General features: G+C 41.0%; 1 protein-coding gene across 9 annotated transcripts in view; it reads left to right on the top strand.

Annotated features, from left to right (window-relative positions):
• HTR4 (5-hydroxytryptamine receptor 4) overlaps positions 1-21596 on the top strand; it is a 168824-nt gene that overhangs the window by 100078 nt on the left and 47150 nt on the right. For all 9 annotated transcript variants that reach the window (XR_014520688.1, XM_083482501.1, XM_083482506.1 and 6 more), the window contains 2 exons: positions 7274-7427; positions 10236-10804. Coding sequence is in view for 8 of the 9 variants with exons in the window: in XM_083482501.1 (XP_083338627.1) it covers positions 7274-7427; positions 10236-10804 (723 nt within the window). In the remaining variant the exon portion in view is untranslated. The remainder of the gene's footprint in view (positions 1-7273; positions 7428-10235; positions 10805-21596) is intronic.

Below are 21596 nucleotides of genomic sequence, written 5' to 3'. Positions count from 1 at the left end.
TGGTGAAATAAGTGTAGAAGAAGGAGCTCAAATTAATGAACTTTAGAAACACTGTCCTAAGTGTGGCCGGGCAGACCGCTCGCTCACTTAACTAACTGGGTCACCCACTCATTCATACCCCAGATTTCCATTACCCTGTTGTGTGTGCAAACAAGCAGGCAGGGAGATGGAGGCAATGGCAACATGGGAAGTCCTGCCTGGGCCACCTGCTCGCTTCTCTTACAGCCAGCCCACTTGTGCCACTAGCCTGGCCTGCCTGCTTTGCTCACTTTTACTGCACCTGCTGCTGTCATGTTACAGTTTGTGTGGCCACCTGTTGGTTGCCACATGAACTGCAATGTGACAGCTTATTTTTCTTACAAAAATGTTATATAGTAAGATATGAACATTATTACTGCCATCTATGAATGCTTATGCATCACATTTACAAGAGGAGTTGGAGATCCTTAGGCCTCTGGTTAGTCCCTGGGGGGTAACAAGATACTGGACTAGATAGGCCTTTGGTCTGATCCAGCAGAGATGTTCTTATGTTCATATGGCTGATATACTTTGGTTGTGAGGTTCAAAAGCATTCTGCATAAATTCAGTACTGTCTTTTCTAGGTCATACCATGCAGTTAAAGCACTTTTATGCCACTTTAATAGTTATGACTTCCTCCCAAGAATCCTGGAAACTGTAGTTTGTTGAGGGTGCTGACCTCACAGAACTACAATTTCCATCACTCTTAACCTATTGCCGTTCTCAGAGTTCTCCGTGACTGTTAAAGTGGCATATGTGTGCTTTAAGTATATGGTGTGGACATGACCCTAATTTAACAGGTGAGGAAATACCTTCATTAGTTTTGTAGGGTGCCATTGCCTTTTATATCTCAGATGCAGAGCTGAGGTATAATGATCTAGAGTACTTAGAACTGCAGTCCAAGCTAGGTTTTGTCTAATTGAAAAGGGAGATGTTATTACTCATTTAACTCAGTTCCACAGTTGTCCACTTGCATCTTTTGCCTTCCCCTTGTCACATTGGCTACTGGGACCCTTTTCTCTCGACTGTCTCTTGAATTAACCCTAAGATTGCCTGTCAAATTTGTACATTGTCTGCATAATCAATATGTTCATTTTCTACTTTCATATTTATCCCTATTTTTGCAACAATAAACTCTGACATTCTTAGGTTCTAACCTTTGGTATGTGTTTGGTATTGTTGTTAGATATATGGACACACTGCATCAGGGCATTCCAGGCAGTAGGGAGTCTGTGTGCGTTTTACATATTCCCGTTTAGAGCAGACAGTGGGGATTACTCAAGATGCAGAGTTTGGAAAATGGGAGGTACTTGAATACCTCCAAGTCTACAGACTGCCTTGATGCCACTGCTCATGTGCTTACTGATGCTGTGAAAACAGCAGTGAGAAAACTGCTCTGTCTTTGAGAGAATCCCCCACCCACTTCTATGAGTGCATAAATGGAAATATGGGAAGCACACAGAGACTCCCTGTTGCCTGGATTGCCCCGATGCAATGTGTCCACACAACGAGGAGGGTCTGATGAGTCATCTGAAGAGCTATTTGCACATGAGTCTTATGTCTTGAATAGGGAATGATCAGGTCCAAAATATTAAGAAGTGACTCTAATGTTTGAGATAATGAAACTAGAAAGACAGTGCATGTATTTCTTAGTAGTAGGCAACTTTCAAACTACCAATGAATGTAATTGCAAAACTGAGATTTCTTAACATTGTACAGTATAGCCTTTGCAATAATAATAATAATAAGAGTTTGGATTTGATATCCCGCCTTTCACTCCCTTTAAGGAGTCTCAAAGCGGCTAACATTCTCCTTTCCCTTCCTCCCCCACAACAAACACTCTGTGAGGTGAGTGGGGCTGAGAGACTTCAGAGAAGTGTGACTGGCCCAAGGTCACCCAGCAGCTGCATGTGGAGGAGCGGAGACGCGAACCCGGTTCCCCAGATTACGTGACTACCGCTCTTAACCACTACACCATACCACAAGAATCATTCTTTTTTAAAGATTGGCTTTGCAACTGTGTTAATCAGTCCCTGGTTGCTGCTGCTCCTTCCATTCTGGGCAATCCTACTAAAGCTCTGTGCACATGAAAAAGAAACAAGAAGGCTTTTCAGAGGCTGGAATTAAAACAGATAAAATGTGACGAAGCATCCTGTTAATGCTCAGTTCTCTACACAGCCGCAAATAAACTCAATTCCCCTTAAAACATGCCTGTTCAGAGGTAATGAAGGAGAACTGTTGAAGAAAAGGAAGCGAGAGCTTTTGAGGAAAGAAATGGGATTGAGACCAAAGTGGCTATATGTAACCTGTTCATGCAGGTAATAAATGCAGTATGATGCTTTAGAAGGCTTCCTCTGTAGTGCTCAAGACTACAATGCAAAATATCTTGGATTTATAGAAAGTAGACCTAATGCGTTGATTGCTGAGCTTGTGAACTGGAAAATAAAACCACACGAGAATAAACAACAGAACAGATGGCTGAGGCATAATCTTAGGCATGCAAGGCACGTTATGCATCTTTCTTTCTTTTTAAGTATTTGAAATGTGTGTTCTTTCCCTTTTCTATTTGCTACTGTTGCCGCCACCTTCTCCAAAGTCTTCGTGGAACTCTTACTTTGCTTGTTTTCACTTGGCAGTACAATTATTTGTATTCCTCGTTAGACAAATTTAGCTCTGTTGAGCAGTTTCATCTGAAATAGATCTTGTTAGAAGAATGGGTGTGGGGCACTGTCTTTAGTTAATTAGGAGTATTAGTAGTTGCTTTTAATGGGACATTGTTAAGAACATAATTGAGCAACCTGCTTCCTGGATGCCTCCAGGGAGCCAACAAGCAGAGTTTGAGGGCAGTGGAACTCTTTTCCATTGTTGTGCCCCAGTAAGTGGTATTCAGAGAGATGCTTTCTCTGATCCTGAAGATGGTGTGTAGCTATCCAGCATGACTTGTAACTGTCAATAGCCTTTTCCTCCAAGAATTTGTCCAATCCCCTTTTTTGCTAGTATATGGGGAGATGGGAAACGTGGGTAGCTTTGATTAGGAAGAGTCATAATCAAGCGTCTCCTTTAAAAAATAAATTAAAAAGTCATCATATGGTGCAGTGTGGACTGAAAGACCCTGTTCAATGTAATGTCCAGTCCTGCATAAGTTCTGCAGCAGTGAGGACCTTATCAAGATGAGACGTAATGCTTGCTGCTCTCTGTGTAGATTGGTTCAACTGTTGAAAGAAGCCACCATTCTGCAAAAAGGGAACTAATAAAAACCAAGACCGTTTGCTTGTGTTAAAATTAAAATACAACAGTTTACTTTTTGTTTGCATCCCTGCATCCTGAAACACTATGTGTGTTGCCACACCTCAAAAAGGATATAGTAGAGATGGAAAAGGTTTTTTGGCCATGGCACATTCTGAGGTGGAGTAGATGATGCATAGAAGGTCAGCAGTGTGAAAAAAAATGTGGTGTTGGCTTTGTAAGTTTCCTGGTCTATTCTAAACAAGACACTGTTTTTTGCTTCTTGTCCTCTGCTTATAAGACGAATTCGTATTTCAGCTGCTGCCTCACCTGAGCAGCCTGCCTCATTCCTCGGCTAGCTGCAGCCTGGAGGGTTTTTGCAAAGGCAGCAATGAGCATAGATACAATATATTATCATAAATCAACACCTCCTGCCTATATCTAAAGACACAAACAGAACCCTCCCCCTCCTCTTCCCAAAGAGAATGCTAACATTTAGACATTGTGGGTTCTGCAGAAAGATATGCGTTCCTGTAAAATAATTTGAAAAGACAGGATCTCATATGAGAACTCTTGATGGCAGAAGCCTGCAAGGGAACAAGTGTTAGCATAGTAGAAAAGGTAAAGTGTAGAAGCGCTTCTGTCGAGAGGATCCCCAGGAGACAACAGGTTCCATGTGACACCGGCTCATGCAGAACTTTGCTGTCAGCTCTAGTGCAATGCCAGTGATATCTGTGTCTTAGATGCCTGGATGAATCATACTTGGTTGTGCAGGGGGGGAAACTTCCCTTGTGTTGCGTGTCGAGGTCCCCAAGCCACCCCCCAAATAACTCACAATGCACACTTAATTTTTTGTTTAAGGTTTTTAGCATAATTTTGGCCACAACTTTATTTAAATACAAAACCGTGAGTGGTTGTTTAGGCATTGGTTAAGACTATCTGTCCCCCCGCCTGGGGACAGAACTGACTTCCGGGCACCACCGAAATACAGTGCGGGAAAACAAGTTGGGGAGAATTGGAGCTGAGTCACAGACCCTCAATTCTCACCCGCATGCTCCCCGAAGGCTTGCCGGCCCTAGTCCCATTCCAGGGATTGGACAAAAAGATGGCAAGCCCCAGGATTCCTTTAACGGTATTCCCTTTCCGCAGCAACCATGGAGGGGCAGGCCCAGCCTATCCTAACCCCTCCTCCACCAATTTATAACCAATGCATAACCGCAACCTTACAAGTTGTGACGATTTGCTATCCAGCATGACTTGTAACTGTCAATAGCCTTTTCCTCCAAGAATTTGTCCAATCCCCTTTTTTGCTAGTATATGGGGAGATGGGAAACGTGGGTTTATGGCAGGGATAGCCATTGTGGTACCCTCCAGATATTTTTAGACTACAGCTCCCATTATCCCTGACCATTTGCCATGCTGTGTGTTTAATTGGATAGCTGTTGGGGTTAGTGGAAGCTCCCAGGCTAAAGGCAGGGCAGGTGAGGGTGTGGATGCTTGTGTGTTCATGCATGCAGGTTTAAGGCTGAGACAGACCTGAAGGTACCATCTATCTCTGGTACCTGATAGGGATGTAGTAAACGTGCTACCTGGTAGGAGTGCATCCTACTTGCATCTACTTGTATATCTGTAAATAAAGCAAGTGTTTTAAAGTGCCATAAATATTCAGTGCACTTCCCTACAGAGGAAGCTAAAATCTGGAATGTGCTGCCACTGGAATTTCTTGCTTCTTGTAAGTGGGCAGCATGTGAGAATATAGAAGCATGTTTGATCCTTCAGGGTAAAATATATTTCTTGGAATCTTTCACTTTATATTATTTATATACCTCCCTTTCCATATGGCATAAGGCAGTTTTACAAAATCAAATAAGTATATATAAAATTCATAAAATTGTGTAATCCTTAAAACAACAGCTTATCAACTTTCTTTTTAAAAAAATCACCAGAGAGCAATTAGTAATAGCAGCATTATGGTTCAATAACTTGTCTGAACATGATTTTTTTAATGTGGACATTAATTTTTAATTTTTCCAAGGTATTTGCAGGAAATTTATCAAACCATTCCAGATAGAAATATAGGGAGCTCCTTGGTGCTCCAATTAGCTTGTGTAAACCTAGTGCAGCCTGGGGCTATATTCAGTGCTGCAAGAGTTGACTTCTGCTTGTGCATCGACACTTTCCTCTTATCCCCTAACCCTCTGGAGCAGATTTAAAGGGTGTATGATAGGGATGGAGAAATCCTTTCCATCCTGGTTCTGAATGTGGATGTCTTAAAGTATGCACAGTTATGCAGCAATTGACACACATAGATGCTGCCCCAAGCAGATTTGGAGTGTTAAAATTAGAAGAAGAAAAATAGAGTAAGCCTTCAGATCATCTCATAAGTACCATGGTCTAACCAGCTGTCAGAAAGGTTTAGTTCACAGATCTGTGGTCCGTTCTGAGGACTGGTTCAGTGGAACAGATTGGGGCCTCTCTCTCTCTCTCTCTCTCTCTCTCTCTCTCTCTCTCTCTCTCTCGCATTTATGGTAGTCTGCAATGAAATCTTCTGACATTCCCAGTGTGCATGGCAGGGGGTGTTGCAAGGCAGGGGTGAGGAGGAGAGCACATTCTGTGGCTGGAAGTCTGTTCTTGATGTGTGTGAGTGTGCATGTTGTAGGTTTTTGAATGAGGATAGAATTGTGAATGAACGGAGACTTACAAATATTGAAATTTAAGCGGCAAGAAGGTTCAAATCTCAAGATGTCCCTTTCATAGAATAAACTATTGCTTAATAGTTTGTTTAACTAAAAGTGATACTGTCAGCTGCAAATGATAGAAATTGATAAACCTGTGCAGCAGAACTGCCTGGCTGAACTGTCTCCTTCATTGTGGTTAATTGAATATCATCTGGAAATATTTCCATATCATTTTGCTACTTCTGATTCAATGTGTTAATTGCCAGGGGAATTTGCGGTCCTTTCATTTCTCTTTCTATATCTAATCATGTTCCTTTACTCTCTTGATGCAGAGAGAAAACACTCTATATTCTGCATAAATATTCTCTGCAAAATGCCCATTTCCTGCTAGCACAGCAGCCAGCTTTATCCAGCACTCTCCTGTAGGGGTCTCTTCAGACGTGGGAAAACATTAACTATTGGACAAAATTAACTATTCTTATAATGGGAAAATTCACCAATGAGGATTGGAAGAATGATTGAGAAACGGTTTTGGCAATAAGCAAAAATAAATCTTCCATAAAAATGTTCAACATTCTGTTAGAATATCTATGTGCGTTTGAACAAGTTATAATAATCTATAATTTATAGAGATTAGAAAAAGCTATTTTAAGATATTTCAAGATGGCATAGTGTTCCTTGTGTTTTAAATGAAATAGCATAGAAATTATTGTAAAAATTGGTAAAAATGTAAAAAAGGGAAGGGTTACTTTCTTCCCGCTTAAAAGTTAGTTTGATACATTAGGATTTTTGCTGGCTTTCTACTAAAAAGGCTACTCAGCTTTATCTGCTTTTCCTATCTATCCATAAATACTAAGAAGCTGTGCTTATTGTTGGATATGATCTACTAGTACGTGACCACCTATGCAGACCTTTAAGCTCATTAGCATAAATATCAGCAGGAGGGGAAATCTGTGTCAGATGCAAGGGTCATTAGAATCGTCCTCAAAATCTTGCTTTCCTGTTCTTCAGATAACGACAGCTGTTTCTCAGTTTACCAAATATTAACAGTTTTAATGCTAAGCAATCTTCTATACACAGGTTGGCTATATGTGAGCTTTAGCTTTTACATCAGTTTATTGCACAGTGTTGTGTACACTGATGATACTGTATTAATAATAATACGAATAGCCAGGATTGTACAATTTCACATATTTCTGCACAGATGAGAGAAGCATTAGACTTGCTCCCCTGTGCTTCTCAGCAAATTGCTGGAAGCCAATGCTTAAATTTCACAGATTTGAAAAGATGGGACTGGCTGAAGAATGTGTGGTTCCTTGTTTCCATTAATTCTTTTTTCTTTCCTCTTTAAGGTACTATGCTATCTGCTGCCAGCCGCTGGTTTATAGGAATAAGATGACACCACTGCGCATTGCTGTAATGCTGGGTGGCTGCTGGGTAATCCCAATGTTTATTTCTTTTCTCCCTATAATGCAAGGATGGAATAGCATTGGCATCATGGACTTGGTGAGTAGATCCTAGTTGTCTGGTGTGAAGTTCAATTCTGTATGAGCAGGTCTTGTACTGACCAAAATCCCTCATCCCTTTTAAATAGCATACAGTTTCACCCAAGAAGATTGAAAGAGAAGTTCAAAATTGCTTCCAGACCATTTTTATTACCAAACTTAGGGTCAGAAAGGCAATTTCACTTCTGTCATAGTGTTGGCTGCTGTGCCTAGGAATTTATCACCTTCCCGTGGAAATCTGAACCCCACCTGCCATTTTATTTTACTGAAATGACTCTAACCTTTGTGCACACTCTAGAATTCATCACTATTCTTTTCCATTTGTGATCTGAATATTTTATCATTCTCTCAATTCACTTGTTCCACTCGTAGCTAAAGTTGACAGAGTTGGTTCTAGATAGCCTCCAAAAATATCCTGTGAGTCTATGAAATATCATTACTGTGAATTTAAAGAGAATGAAGTCCTGCTCATGGAATCCTAGAAATGGAAGTTCCTGTAAAGTTGCAGTTCATCCTGAGTCCCTTGCACTGAGTCATTACAAAGTGATTGATGATCTGTACTTCATTCACAACTTTTTAGGGCTGAAATAAATATTGCATGAATCTAGTATAGCAAAACCCTGATGGACCACTTTTGTTTGTTAGTTAGAAGTAGTTTTGAGAACAAGCAATTGGAAGCAGCTAAGTGCTGTAGGGGGGGAATGCGTAAACCTTCTTCTGATAATCACTTTTCTATAGTGCAGCGGTTCTCAACCTGTGGGTCCCCAGATGTTGTTGGGCTACAACTCCCATCATCCCTGATCTCTGGCCTTGCTAGCTAGGGGTGATGGGAGTTGTAGTTCAACAATATCTGGGGACCCACAGGTTGGGAAAGGCTGCTATAGTGGCTCCCTCTGAATCACTTCTACATACATATGGTGCTATGTGGAATTCCAGGTGTGTGCTTGCAAAGGTAAACACCTGTCTTGAATTCATAGGGAAGAAGCATATCTGCACGACAGTTACTTCAGAAAAGCAGTAGAAAGGCTAGTCAGCGCTTTCCCCTCCCTTTTATCTTCCAATTTTCTGCTTTTCAAAGTCGCATTTTAATAAGAAAAGCAGCCACCCAGATCTTTATTTACACCCACATTTTGTTTAGTATTATCCTGATTGTCAAAAGATAGATTTAAGTCTACCCTAGCAGATATATCTCCCTTATCTGGAAACATAATCTGGAATCCTCTCATAACCTTGGATCCTCTCAGCCCAGTGGGCCAGGTCCACAAAGGCAACTGGGAGAACTAGTCATGTTGCTGAAGTACATAATGTCTGGATTTAGAAGCTTTTTATTGGACTGTGGGACATAAAGTTGGACATTACGAACCATTAGGAAGAAGGTAAAGGAAATATTTAAATGTGTAGTGAGATCAGCACTTTGCATGCTATGATTTAGGCCCCACAGTGGAAGGGACCCCGACTAGATGATCCCTGGGGTCCCTTCCAACTCTACAATTCCATGAATGTCCTTGAAGGAGACATTAATGATTACACGCTCAGTCTGAATATCTGCTGTGGTCTGACAGGGATACTGAGTTATTGACAGATCACAGTGACATCTATGATACCTTCAGAACCCTTTGGCTAACATGTTGTGACAGAACCTTTTCTACTTCTATCTATTCCCCCCCCCCCTCCATTGACTTCCTTCCAGTGAATGCTGTTTTTACTTCTGTACGTTGACAACATGCCACCATTCATAATAACAGTTCTTTAAATTGATCCTCCTTACCATCTAGTAAGTTTGCTGTCAGCCTAGCATGAGGGACAGTTGGCAACTCTTTCCATGAGACTCAGACTTGATACTTTCTGAAAACTGCTTTCAGTTCATGCTCCATTTAATTTACAACCATGAACTACTACAACTGTCAAGAAAGAGATGGGGTTTTTCATCACCCTGCCTCTCACAATCAGTACTAGCAGGGGATGATGGGCAGGCAGAGGAATGTTCTATGCAGTCAAGCAGTCGCAGCCATTGCAATAGGCCTGGTGCCACAATTTTGTAAGATTCCACTGATGGAATTATTTTCTTTAGCAGCCTATCAGTAATTAACATTCCTTCGTTCCTCTACTATGCGTCTATACACACATGTGCAATATAGTATCTGCAGTATGGGCATTGATTCAGCAATAACAAGAAGATTTGGGCATTGTGTAATCGTCCATCCCCAAAAAGGTTCCATTACATTTTGAATTGCGACTCATCCTGATATTTAAATGTCAGAGAATAAACATTTTCTTCACTGTATGATAAACATAAAACATTCAAGGAAGATAATAGAAATGGAGAAAAAAATATTCAATAGGTCAATTAATAACTATATTAATTTTATTTCCCAATATTTCCCATTTGATTGATAGAAGTGGTTTACAAACAGAATAAAGAAATAAAATGATCAGTAAAAAAAGTTTGAAACAAGTACTTTAAACATTCAAAAATATTTAAAATCAATTATTAAAACACACGCCAACATTTTACATGTCTGGATAGGCTTGCCTAAACAAAAATGAAAAGAGTACCGGCTAAAGGTGCCTGCCTGGTGTCAATAGGCAGGGAGTTCCAAAGTGTGGGTTCTGCCGGTTACGCAAAAGACATGGAATAACTGGGAAATGAGAAATGGGTACAAGGGTTGGTAGGGAAAGTTCCAGATTCTCAGCAGTGTTGTTTTTCATTCCACACATGGGCAAATGAAGCAAAGAGAAGACAATTAATGACCAGAGAAGCTATAATATGTCCTTGTCTTTCTTTGCTTTTTTTGTTCATCTCCCTCAGGTAGAGAAAAAGCAATTCAACAGTATGTCCAACTCAACTTACTGCATATTTATGGTCAACAAGCCCTATGCTATCACCTGCTCTGTGGTTGCCTTCTACATTCCATTTCTGCTAATGGTGCTAGCCTACTACCGGATATACATTACAGCCAGGGAGCATGCTCATCAGATACAGAGTCTTCAGCGTGCAGGGGCCCCAACAGATGGGAGGCCACACCACCCTGACCAGCACAGCACTCACCGTATGAAGACTGAAACTAAAGCAGCCAAGACCCTCTGTATAATCATGGGGTGTTTCTGCTTATGCTGGGCACCATTCTTCATCACAAATGTAATAGACCCTTTCATAGATTATGCAGTGCCTGCAAAGATATGGACTGCTTTTTTGTGGCTGGGATACATCAATTCAGGATTGAATCCCTTCCTTTATGCGTTCTTGAACAAGTCTTTCAGACGTGCCTTCCTCATCATCCTGTGTTGCGGTGATGAACGATACCGAAGGCCTTCCATCTTAGGACAAACAGTCCCTTGTTCCACTACTACTATAAATGGATCTACACATGTGCTAAGGTGAGTGGTTGTTCAAAACTGGGTTGAGAAAAAAGCAAGGATAATTCTGTTTTCATCCACTATGCGGGGAGCGGGGATGGATTTTTTTGTATTGAAGTAGCCAGGGCTATGGCCTGATTTAGAAGAGCTGGCATGTGCACATTTCAGTGGTTTAGCCATGGACCTTCCCTCACTCAAATCTTCCTCGGTGTTCTCAGTATGGCAACAGGTATGAAAGAGGTATCCTGCGAAGGGGATCTATAAATGGAGCTTCATGGTGGAGCACAAGAGGAAAGGGAGAACATATGAGTGCAGAGGAGTATTGTGAAAAGAGAAAGTGTCAAGGGAAAGGAATGTATCCACAGATACCAGAGATATCTCATCTAGTAACATGGTTCACCTGGATGTACTTGACTAATGTGCACTTTGTTAATACTAAAGTTGATTGTCCTGCCAAAATTAAATTCCTTGCAAATTCCTTTGGCACCTATCAGAGACATGGTGCAGTGCCACTGTCTAGTCTGAGCATGGGCTAATATGTATGTCACACTGGGATTCCAAAGGAATCAATCCAAATGTTTTGATCCTAAGAAATTATTTTACAGATATCAGTTTGAATCATTTACTTTGTAAGCACCAAGTCAGTAATTTTTCTGGCTGAAGTGTTACTATAGGATGCATAACAATGTTTTTGTGGAGGCAATGAGTAAGATGTGGTCTATTATTAACAGGCCTTTTGTTTAAAGCTCACATCAAGTTGAACAGGTATTGAACAATACTGAAAGTTTTACTAGTTATTATTTATTTGTTGTTGGTATCTGTCTATCTTGAGAGACAATGGAGTGCACCATCAGGGGTGAAGTCATATTGCTGGAGAATCACAGCACCTGCTGTGGTTGCAGGGACTGGTAATAACTGCTGCCTCCCATGTTTTTTTGCTGTGTTAGCAACTCCGAAGTGGCCTCTCCAGGGCACAAGCCTGGGCAATGTAAATGCAGATCCAAAGGAAAGCAGAACAATACGTTTGGCAGCAGGAGTTGCTGGAAGGAGGCATACAAGATGCCATCCAGCCATCTTACAAATTCCACTCTGGACTTCTGTAGGGTTTATTCCTTAGCCTTTGATTCTCTCAAATATATTCTGCAAGGCAGTGGAGGTTTGAGGTCAGAGTTTTCCTTCTTCTAGATGGGCTACCTTCCCAGGTTGATGAGCCCCACCTGCCCCTCACTTCCCTCTACAGCCATGCAGAAACCACCTTGAACTGTTAGACCCATTATTGCTCTCATCCACTTAATCCACCAGAGCCTGTCTTTGGATGCAAGGAAAGTCCCTAACTCATTGAGAGTTTGAGACCCAATGGCTACCGTCACATGTATAGCCCACCTTTTCTACATCCATTGTTAAACATGGCTCAGTGACCATAAGAAGCAACACATCACCTAAAAATTCAGTACAGTTTCCCAGAAGAAACAGTAAAGAACACATCAATCAGATGCTCAGAAGAACCAAAGGGTTTTTACCATGTATAAAATATATGTTAGAAGGCACCAGTATTATGTCCAGGATATAGGATCCAGAAACATCCAAACAGAAAATCAGTTCAAGTGAAAATCAAAGAAAAATGACTCAGTTGCATGACTCAGTGCTCTAAGTCTAGCCTTTTCTAAATTAGTTAATTTGTTTTTAAGGGGAGAGGGACAGGGCTTCCCTGGGAGTGGGCCCTAGCCAACGGAATGGCTGGGGCAGCTTCCATGGGGGGGGGGAAGCATTGGGACACCTGATCTCAGTGATCACTGGCATGGAGATTTCTTACTGTTGCTGAGATAACAAAAGGATTATCCCTTGTTTGTAGGGTTACCTACAGATTGTCAACCTTCTTGCAAATATTTGAGCTCATGACCTTAAACTTTTTACTTATCATTAGTTGCTATGATGGCTGAGGCATAAAACTTTCAAGGGAACAGGGGAGATTGTGTTTCTTCGGCCTGTTTATATAAAATTGGGAAATGCTGAGGCACTAAGATTAAACTCCACTGAACAGCGGAAAAGCTTGCTTCATCATGCAGGCTTCCATCCATCCTCCTCCCAGCTGGAGATCCTTTAACGATCGAACCGAGCTGCTCAGGAATGCCTGCTGTGCACACTGCTTCATCAGAGAGCAATTATGTTTTGGTTTCCTCAGCTTCCTGAACTGATGAAGAAGGTGTTTGTTAGGTCCCTATGTGGTTGTAAATTTTACTTGGGGATTGATAATAGAGACTGGGCTAATGGTGATCTGTGGTCCACTCTGCTTACCTAAAACTGTGGGGGCGGGGAGTTAAATTGCAGAATACATTTTTATTTTTTATTTTTAAAAAGGTGTCACTGGAATAAGACAAGAAGCAAGTCTTGGAGCAAAAGCATGGATCCCCTTTTCCTCAAGGGCTCATCATAATGTGTCCAAACTGTCAAACTGTGTGTTGAAGTTTAAAATTGCATGTGTTATGACTTCCAGTGCTTGTGGCCACCTGGAAGTCATGCTGATGAGTCACAAGTGGGGGAGAGACACCATTAAGGAATTGGCAAAAATGTAAAGGTCTCTCCAGCTATGCTGATGTCTGTGTCAAAAAACAACAACAGGGTATTGTTTGGAGACACTTTTGTGCTCTCAGTGCTCATGAAAGACTTTCCAAAGAAGCAAAACCAAATTTTTTTATCCAGGGGTCAGATGTAGTCAGTGACTGCCTATGCCTTTTTGTGTCATACTCTGACGAAATAACTCGGCCACCAATCAGCTATATAAGATGAGTTTGTTGGATCAGGCCAAGGACCTGTCCAGGCCAATGTCTTGTTCTCACAGTGTCCAATCAGATACCTGTGGGGGAACCCGCAAGCGGGATCCAAGCACAGGACCACTCTCCCCTGCTGCAGTTTCCAGCAACTGGTATTCGGAAGCATTAATGCCTCCGACCGTGAAATACAGATTTATTTCAGTAAGAGTAATTTATTCTTTGATATCTGCTGTTTTCAAAACAAATTTCATCCAGAGCTACAGAAGAGGATTTACAGTGAGAAGAATGTTACATCTGTGCAAACTGGGAAATCTGTGCAGCCATTACGAATTTATTATATATAAATATTTGGACACTTAAATCATAAGCAGCACTATGCTGAAGGGCATGATTGAATGCATTCCATACTGTACAGAATTTAAGTATTCATCTTGGTTTAGATTGATTCCTGTATTTTACAATTACTAATGATAGGTTTAGGTTTCAGTTCCTTCCAGCTCTAAGCAGCAGGTTTGTGAAGCAATGAGTGTAATGAAACACGAGTTTTCATCGCACTCAAGTCAAGATGCATCAATTTAAACACGCCATGTCTTTTATCTGAACAACAAGAAAGCTTTTGATAAAGACTTTTACTAAATTTTGCAGGATTTCTTTCTCTAGGAACAACAACAAGAAACCAAGCTGAAACAGTTAAATATAAGAATTATAATGCTATCTAGTATATGTATACTTACACGGCAAATGACTCTACAGGTGCTGGCAAATGTCTTTATAGCTTCAGTCTCAGAAGTCATAAAATCTTGATTCAAAGGGAGGAATGCAAGCTCCTGAATTCTTCTGCTTAGATTCAATTCCAGTCTGGAGAATTGCAAGCATCCACTCACCCCTAAAGCCACAAAAGAGAAACTGCCAGTAGTTAAGAGTAACTTCTTCTAGCTGTGCAAAATTGTCAAAAGCAAGATTCCTACAATCCGATGAGACAGGGAGATCTTTGCTGCTCCTTCCTTGTGAGTAGAGCACATAATGCCAGTGAATTTTTCCTACAAACTGGAAGGACAATGGAATTCCATATGTAACTGGACCTTTTCTGTAGTGTGAAAATGGATTAATGCATGGAACACCTTGTCTTAAGGTTCATTAGGCCAGGTATGGGGAACCTAGAAAACTTCAGGTGTTATTGGATTACAGCTCTCATTGTACTTGACCTTTAGTCCTTGAGGGGTGGAACTAAAGGGAGTTGTAGTCCAACAATACATAGAGGGCCACAGGTTCCTCACAGTCCAATAGTGCCTGATTATTTGCGAATGTTGGCAAATTTCTCCAGCTGGTGCTGAGAGGCTTATTGCCTCTGAACCTGGAGGTTTAATCAAGCCAACATGTCTTACAGTTGTTAAGACCTACCCATTGAATCTCTCTTAAAAGCCACTTTTTCAATGTTTCAATGCTAGTTACTTTATTCCACATGCAATTGGCACACAAAACAACTTTCAAATCTGTACTACATTAGAATATTATCGGGAATATGCTGGGTTTGTGTGTGTTGAGGGCAAGAGTGTCAGTCTCTTATGGCCCCTGGCAGGTGATGCTAAGTCCAGGGTCTCCACAGATGAAAAAGATGCTACAGGGATTGGACTCAGGGATTGACTGATAGCAAACATGCCAACCCAGAGAAGCAATAGAAAGTAGTAACCATAGCCATTTACTATGACACGGAATTCTTTAAATCTTGTGTTTATATGAAGATGTGCTTTCTTTTCTCTCTCCTGCTGGCTGATTTAATGTGATCAGAGCTAAGAAAGCCCTTGCTAAGTTTTATTGCAGGGTACCTTAACCCACTCAGTGCAAGACTCTGCCTGAAGCAAAGCATTAAATGTAGCAACGTAAAGCAGCATCACAAAACAAACTAGGGGAATAGACAAGCGTTGCTGTTAGGGGTGTGTGAAAAAACAAGACCACTTGGTGTCAATCTGGTGCCCCACTGTTTTTAAAGTGACCTTTAAAAAGCTCTATGTGAGTCAGAGCCATAATTTTCTTGACTGCTATGATTTTAGGTTCCTTTGTATTAGCTTTGCCTCCTACGTAAATGGCAGAAAGTAGCTTGGCCTTCAAAATACGTTTTATGATAGCATCCTACAATGAAACAGATTTCAGACCAATATTCTTTCCTGCTGCCTGTCTCTCACTTTGGGTAATTCTGCTAAAATCCTGTTTTCCTCCATATTTCCTTATTTGAAGGCAATGCCAAGGTTTAAACATCCACGACAAGGCAGGGTTTACCTGCACAAAAATATTGGGGTAATTAAGAGAAAAAACAGACAAGCATTTCTTGTTTTCACTTTGTAAATTCTCACCAATACAGTTTTCACCATCAAATCAGACAAAGCAAAAACGTGAGGCTGAGATGTATATTGATATCCTTATAATTTTTTTGTTGTGATTTTATACATCTATTACTGATGTCATTTGATGACATGGGGCAATCAGCTCTAAAATATGTCCTCCTGTTGCTCTCCAGTGTAATTGACTAGCTTCTTTCAAGGACTACAGTTCACCAGAAATACCTTGTTCTCTTCATATGGCTTTCCTTTAATCTTCTCTCCAGTTTTTACATTTCTCCTCCCACCCCCCACATTAAGCTGAGCCCTGGAGAAGAAAGTCTCCAGAGAGAGAATAAAATCATTCATTATATTTTCAGGAAAATTTTTTCCTAACCATCAAAAAATAATTGAGCACTGTACAGGAGGAAGGGAGCTTATCAGTTCAGCTAAGGATACCTTGCACTCACCCTAAATTGTCTTTTCTAGTACTGGACAGTATTTCAAAGGCAGCTCTTTCATTTTCCGTTCCCTTGGATTTCCAATTTGCTGACCCTCAAAGCTGCCACACTAGTCATTTATCACAAACTTTCAATGTGTTTGTAGCTATTAAGGAAGGTAGATATATTTCTCAAATGATGTTACTCTGTTGTTCGGAGCCTGCATCTTGCTTAACTTATGTGTCTCCCAGAATGCCAGTGATAGTGGAAGTGTGTTCTTGGTTTACATAGCTAGAAAGGTCAGCTGATGGATGGAAAGGGTGGATTGTCAAGGTGAACAAACTAAACCTGGACAGAGCCCAGTGGATAGCCATGGGACATACACCTATTTCCTTTCTGAGTAAAGAGACTGGGTACAATGGACTTGGGACCTGCATTTGTTGTTGTGTAAGCTTTTCTGCTGTTCTCCTTCACAAACAAATCTGGGAGTAAGAAGCAATTAATTATATAGCAGATAAAACAGCCGAAAACAGTTTCTGTAACAATGCTACACTGTTTATGCCAAAAAGCCAATGCCAACATTTTTAATGAGGCATTTTTAATGGGGGAAGTTCCTCCTCTCATGCGGAGCTATTTAGTGCACAATGTTGTGGTATCTCAGCAATATAAGTGAAGGCTAGTTGAAATATCACACCATGTAAACAGGTACACAGATTCTGTGCAGTGATATACTAAGCAAATCACCACCACCACCTCCCATATGAACTTGCCTTGGCCTCTAAAATGTGTGTTTGGAAGCTCTCCTTTAGATGCTATTCTCCGTGGTGGTTGGAGACCACAGATAATTTTCAGTGATGGTTCCACATTTCTGGAATTTCCTCCCCAGTTGGGTTTGTGAGGCACCAACATTCAGGCTTGATATTAATACATTTTCATTTTGTTTTCACTTATGACTGGAGCGATCTGTAATTTAGCTGCTACTTTTTGTGATCTATTTGTTCTTAACTACTGTATTTTTTGCTCTATAAGACTCACTTTTTCCCTCCTAAAAAGTAAGGAAAAATGTGTGTGCGTCTTATGGAGTGAATACAGGCTGCGCAGCTATCCCAGAAGCCAGAACAGCAAGAGGGATCACTGCTTTCGCTGTGCAGCGATCCCTCTTGCTGTTCTGGCTTCTGGGATTCAGAATATATTTTTTTCTTGTTTTCCTCCTCCAAAAAACAGGTGCATCTTATGGTATGGTGCGTCTTATAGAGCAAAAAATACGGTGCTTTGGGATTGTTCCAGTTGCAGATGTCTATGGATTTATTAATGCACTTTTGATAGTTCAAAATAGAAAAGCTGGATATAAATATTTTAAATATGTAAAAAAACTAGACAAAAAAGCATAAAATCTGAACCCTGCTTTCCACAGGGCTGTAGTGACTTATTAGTGTTGCCAGAGTGGGTGTGGTGGTCTACATACATGCAGCCCAGCATAGAGAAAGGAGTTATCTCTAGCTTCCAAGGCCTTAAGTTACAAGCTTCAGCTTTCATCAAACTATAATGCATACAGTTTAGGAGTGACAGAGGAAAATGATGCAACTGGCTTCCATCTTTGCAAGGAATCAGAGGTTATGGGTATGTTTCCTTTCGTATATCCCAATGGTGAACATCTCTGTACAATAGAAAACAGCTTGCCTAATTTCCTCAGTTTGGACATAGAAGAGTTTCTTTAGAGGATTGAAAACATTAGAAGTTTCAAGTTCTTAATTAAATTCATGTATTTTGCTTAGATGTAACATTCATATATTTGTCAAAGCAGTGGCATTTGCATTCATTTGCTACATTTACGTTAGAACCCTTTTTCTCAACTCTTCTTCATATTTTTGCCTGCAAATATCACTATGCATTGCTTTTCTGTGTATGCTTTTTATTACTCTCCCTCTCTCTGAAGAGCTTTTAAATTGATACTTTGATGGGGAAGACTTCATTACATTTAACAGAATGTTGTTCTTAAAAGAATCCTGAGTAGCCTGTAGCTATATTAGTCCTGTTGGATTTTGCTCTCCACCTAAGTAAAAAAACAAACTCTAGGCTGATAGCTCTCAAACTTCTTTTTTTGTAGACCATTTGGTGGACCAGTTAATAAAGGTTTGTTTGTTTGTTTACATATCAAAGCACATACATAACTCATATTTTTAATTCTTAATTAGTATCATCACCCAAACAGTACCACATTATGAAAATTGTGGGCTTTAAATCACATCCTTTAGTCAGTGCGTTTTTTCCTGGAAGTACCCAATGGTACCACCACCTTTTTGCGAGGAAGGGGGGCTCTTGGACCCTGTTAGAGCATCACACCTTCCCCCGCAAGCTCGGGAAGTATTTGCCCAGCTTAGGGAAGGAGGAGCACTGCTGACAGGATCTTGGAGCCCTGCTGCCTTCTTCCCAAAGCTGGGCACAGGAGGCCTCTTCACTTGGCCGGCAATGCCACGGTCAGTGGGTGAGTGAGGGAGCATCATGCAGCCAACTGGCCCTCACCATCCAGCCTTGGCATTAGGCCATGCCCCTCCCCCCACATAGCAACTAATAAAAAAGCTAAGCGCGTATACACACTCTGCACGTCCCCATGTTATATTCAGTTCATTAAAATATATGTAAAATACATATGATGTCAGTTAAGCCAACTCAGCCAGATGTGGAACCAGCTAGGGTCCTCGGATAGTAGGCTATGGTGGAGACAGTGGGGGTCTCAGGTGTACCACCAGGAGTATGGTGGATGTTGACTCCAAATAACCTGCTCAGGTGCCATTGATAAGGAACTTACACACATCACTCTTGATAATCAGGAGGTCCTTTCCCACTCAATAGAGTCCAAGGCAAGCCTGTCCCCCTGGAGCAGCAAGTCATGTCCAGTTTGTTCACCTTCATAGGTTAGGCCTTGCTTCCTGGGGGAGTGGTCACTGCAAGTGGGTCCGCAATGACTCTGCCTTACATATAATAGTCATTTGGTTTATAAATAGTACAAGAGGTTGGAGGAAAGCCTTTGGTGTTTTCATATTTCTGAGTTCTCAGCCTAGGACTGTGGAAAACATGTTCTTTCACTGTTGACAGAAGTGGGTCCTGGTCTTCAGTGAAGTCAGTGTCTTAAATTTACTGCAGAATAAGAAGGGGGGAGGGTAAAACTGGCATTGAAAGAAACCCTCTTTTGTTCAGCTACAGATAACTAGAATTAATTGCTGGGGGGGTGTTCACAGTTTGACCTCAATTTGTACCTTAACAGGAGAAGGAGCTAGACATAAAAACATTAATTTTGTGCCACAGATATGTTGTGTGAGGATTTAAACTAAAACTCCAGTGCATAGCAAACATATACATACAATGGCAGCACACTGAACACAGGAAATACACATGAAGGAATAATCTTTCCCCTGGGGAGAGATGCATGGCAATCTGTACCCAACATTTGGTTAGCAGCATGCAACAAACTATTTTCGTCAGGGCAAATGCTGCCATGGGCAGACAAACTTACATGCTGAGTACTGATTGTCCCATTCAAGGCAGAAGAAATGCCTATGCTTCAACCAAAATTCAGCTTCCATGTTGACTTTCCACTGTGGGAACTGAAAGTAATTTTATGGCCCTTTTGCTGAAAAAGCAAGAACTTCAAAAGAGAGGCTGAGGTGGAGGCAGGTGATGAAAGAGGCTAAAAGCGGTGTGGGTAGTATCTACAGATTAATGGAAACACTGTACAGATATCTCTCAGCAAATGCTGTTATGATAAAGGGAAGGAAGAATTCACTTTCCGCAGCGCCACAAGCTACCTGCTTTCTTAATTATCCATCTTAATTTCAAAATGAATCGGTATAAAGGCCCACTTACTTAGAATTTAACCTTCATTAACTTCTACTTTGAAAATGCATTTTAAAATCCCAGAACTGAACTTCAGAGATAATTAAACAGACATCATAAGAAACGAAAAGAAAGCTGGAATTTCTTTAATAAGCTGTCTTGCACTTTTGCTTTGACAAGGTGTTTTGCCAGTATTGGTTGGCATCTCCAGGATACTGGGCATCTTGCTGTATTTTGTGTCTTGGCTTCACAGCTGTCTGCAACTCCAACCAGTCGTAGAAGATACCTAGGGCCAGGAGAAATCCTCCATTTCTGAACCAAAACGAAGTTATCTTTTTGAAATTCACATTCCAAATTTTATGATGCAATTCCCCAACCAAAACATGTGTATGTTAGGGGAAAGTACAGTGGTACCTCGGGTTACATATGCTTCAGGTTACAGACTCTGCTAACGCAGAAATAGTACCTCAGGTTAAGAACTTTGCTTCAGGATGCGAACAGAAATCGTGCTGCGGCGGCGCGGCAGCTGCAGGAGGCCCCATTAGCTAAAGTGGTGCTTCAGGTTAATAATGTATGTAAGTAAATGCATATGTTAGTGAAAATAACATACAGAAATGCATACTACAGTGGTACCTCAGGTTAAGAACTTAATTCGTTCTGGAGGTCCGTTCTTAACCTGAAATTGTACTTAACCTGAAGCACCACTTTAGCTAATGGGGCCTCCTGCTGCCGCCACACCTCCGCTGCACGATTTCTGTTCTCATCCTGAAGCAAAGTTCTTAACCCGAGGTACTATTTCTGGGTTAGCGGAGTCTGTAACCTGAAGCTGCTGTAACCTGAAGCGTATGTAACCCGAGGTACCACTGTATTGTGAAAACTGCAAAAATGTATATATTGGAGGAAATGTGTACTAAATCCTGGTGAAATTTTTAAGGACTTTTTTTTTAAAAAAATGCAAAATTGATTGATGATTTTTACAAAAATTAGAAACTCGAAATACTGCGATATACTAAGCTTTTGTGGAACCATGCCTGGATGCATAAAGTGTCCTCATTTGTAAGATATGTACATTGGTACATGAGGGGGGAGAGATAGCAACCTGTCGTTTATGATGAAGGAAACATGGTTTGGGTTTGCAGCCACTCCAGACTCCTGGTTAGGGCTCACATGATTGGATTTTCTTCCATTAAAAATAAACACCCATTCATGTATAAAGTGTGCTGGAAATATCAGGCTAGAACTCCTGCCCTTGCAAGGTAGTCAGCTATGCGCTTGTCTGGAAGAATGTTCAGTGGTGTGAGCCCCCAACTGCTGCCTGGAGTTGAGAAACAGCTATACCATTTCTGGTATTTAAGACCTAGTCCAGAATATCTTTGGAATGGGCCATTGAGAGAAAAACATTACTCATTGAGCTTGTACTGACCATTTATTTGTTTCGGTGCGGCAATCCATT

This window comes from Podarcis liolepis (genome assembly GCF_965112155.1).
Source record: "Podarcis liolepis genome assembly, chromosome: 2".
Taxonomy (NCBI): Eukaryota; Metazoa; Chordata; class Lepidosauria; order Squamata; family Lacertidae; genus Podarcis; species Podarcis liolepis.
Note: the sequence above shows the minus strand (reverse complement) of the source record. Positions and strands in the feature narration are given on the sequence as shown.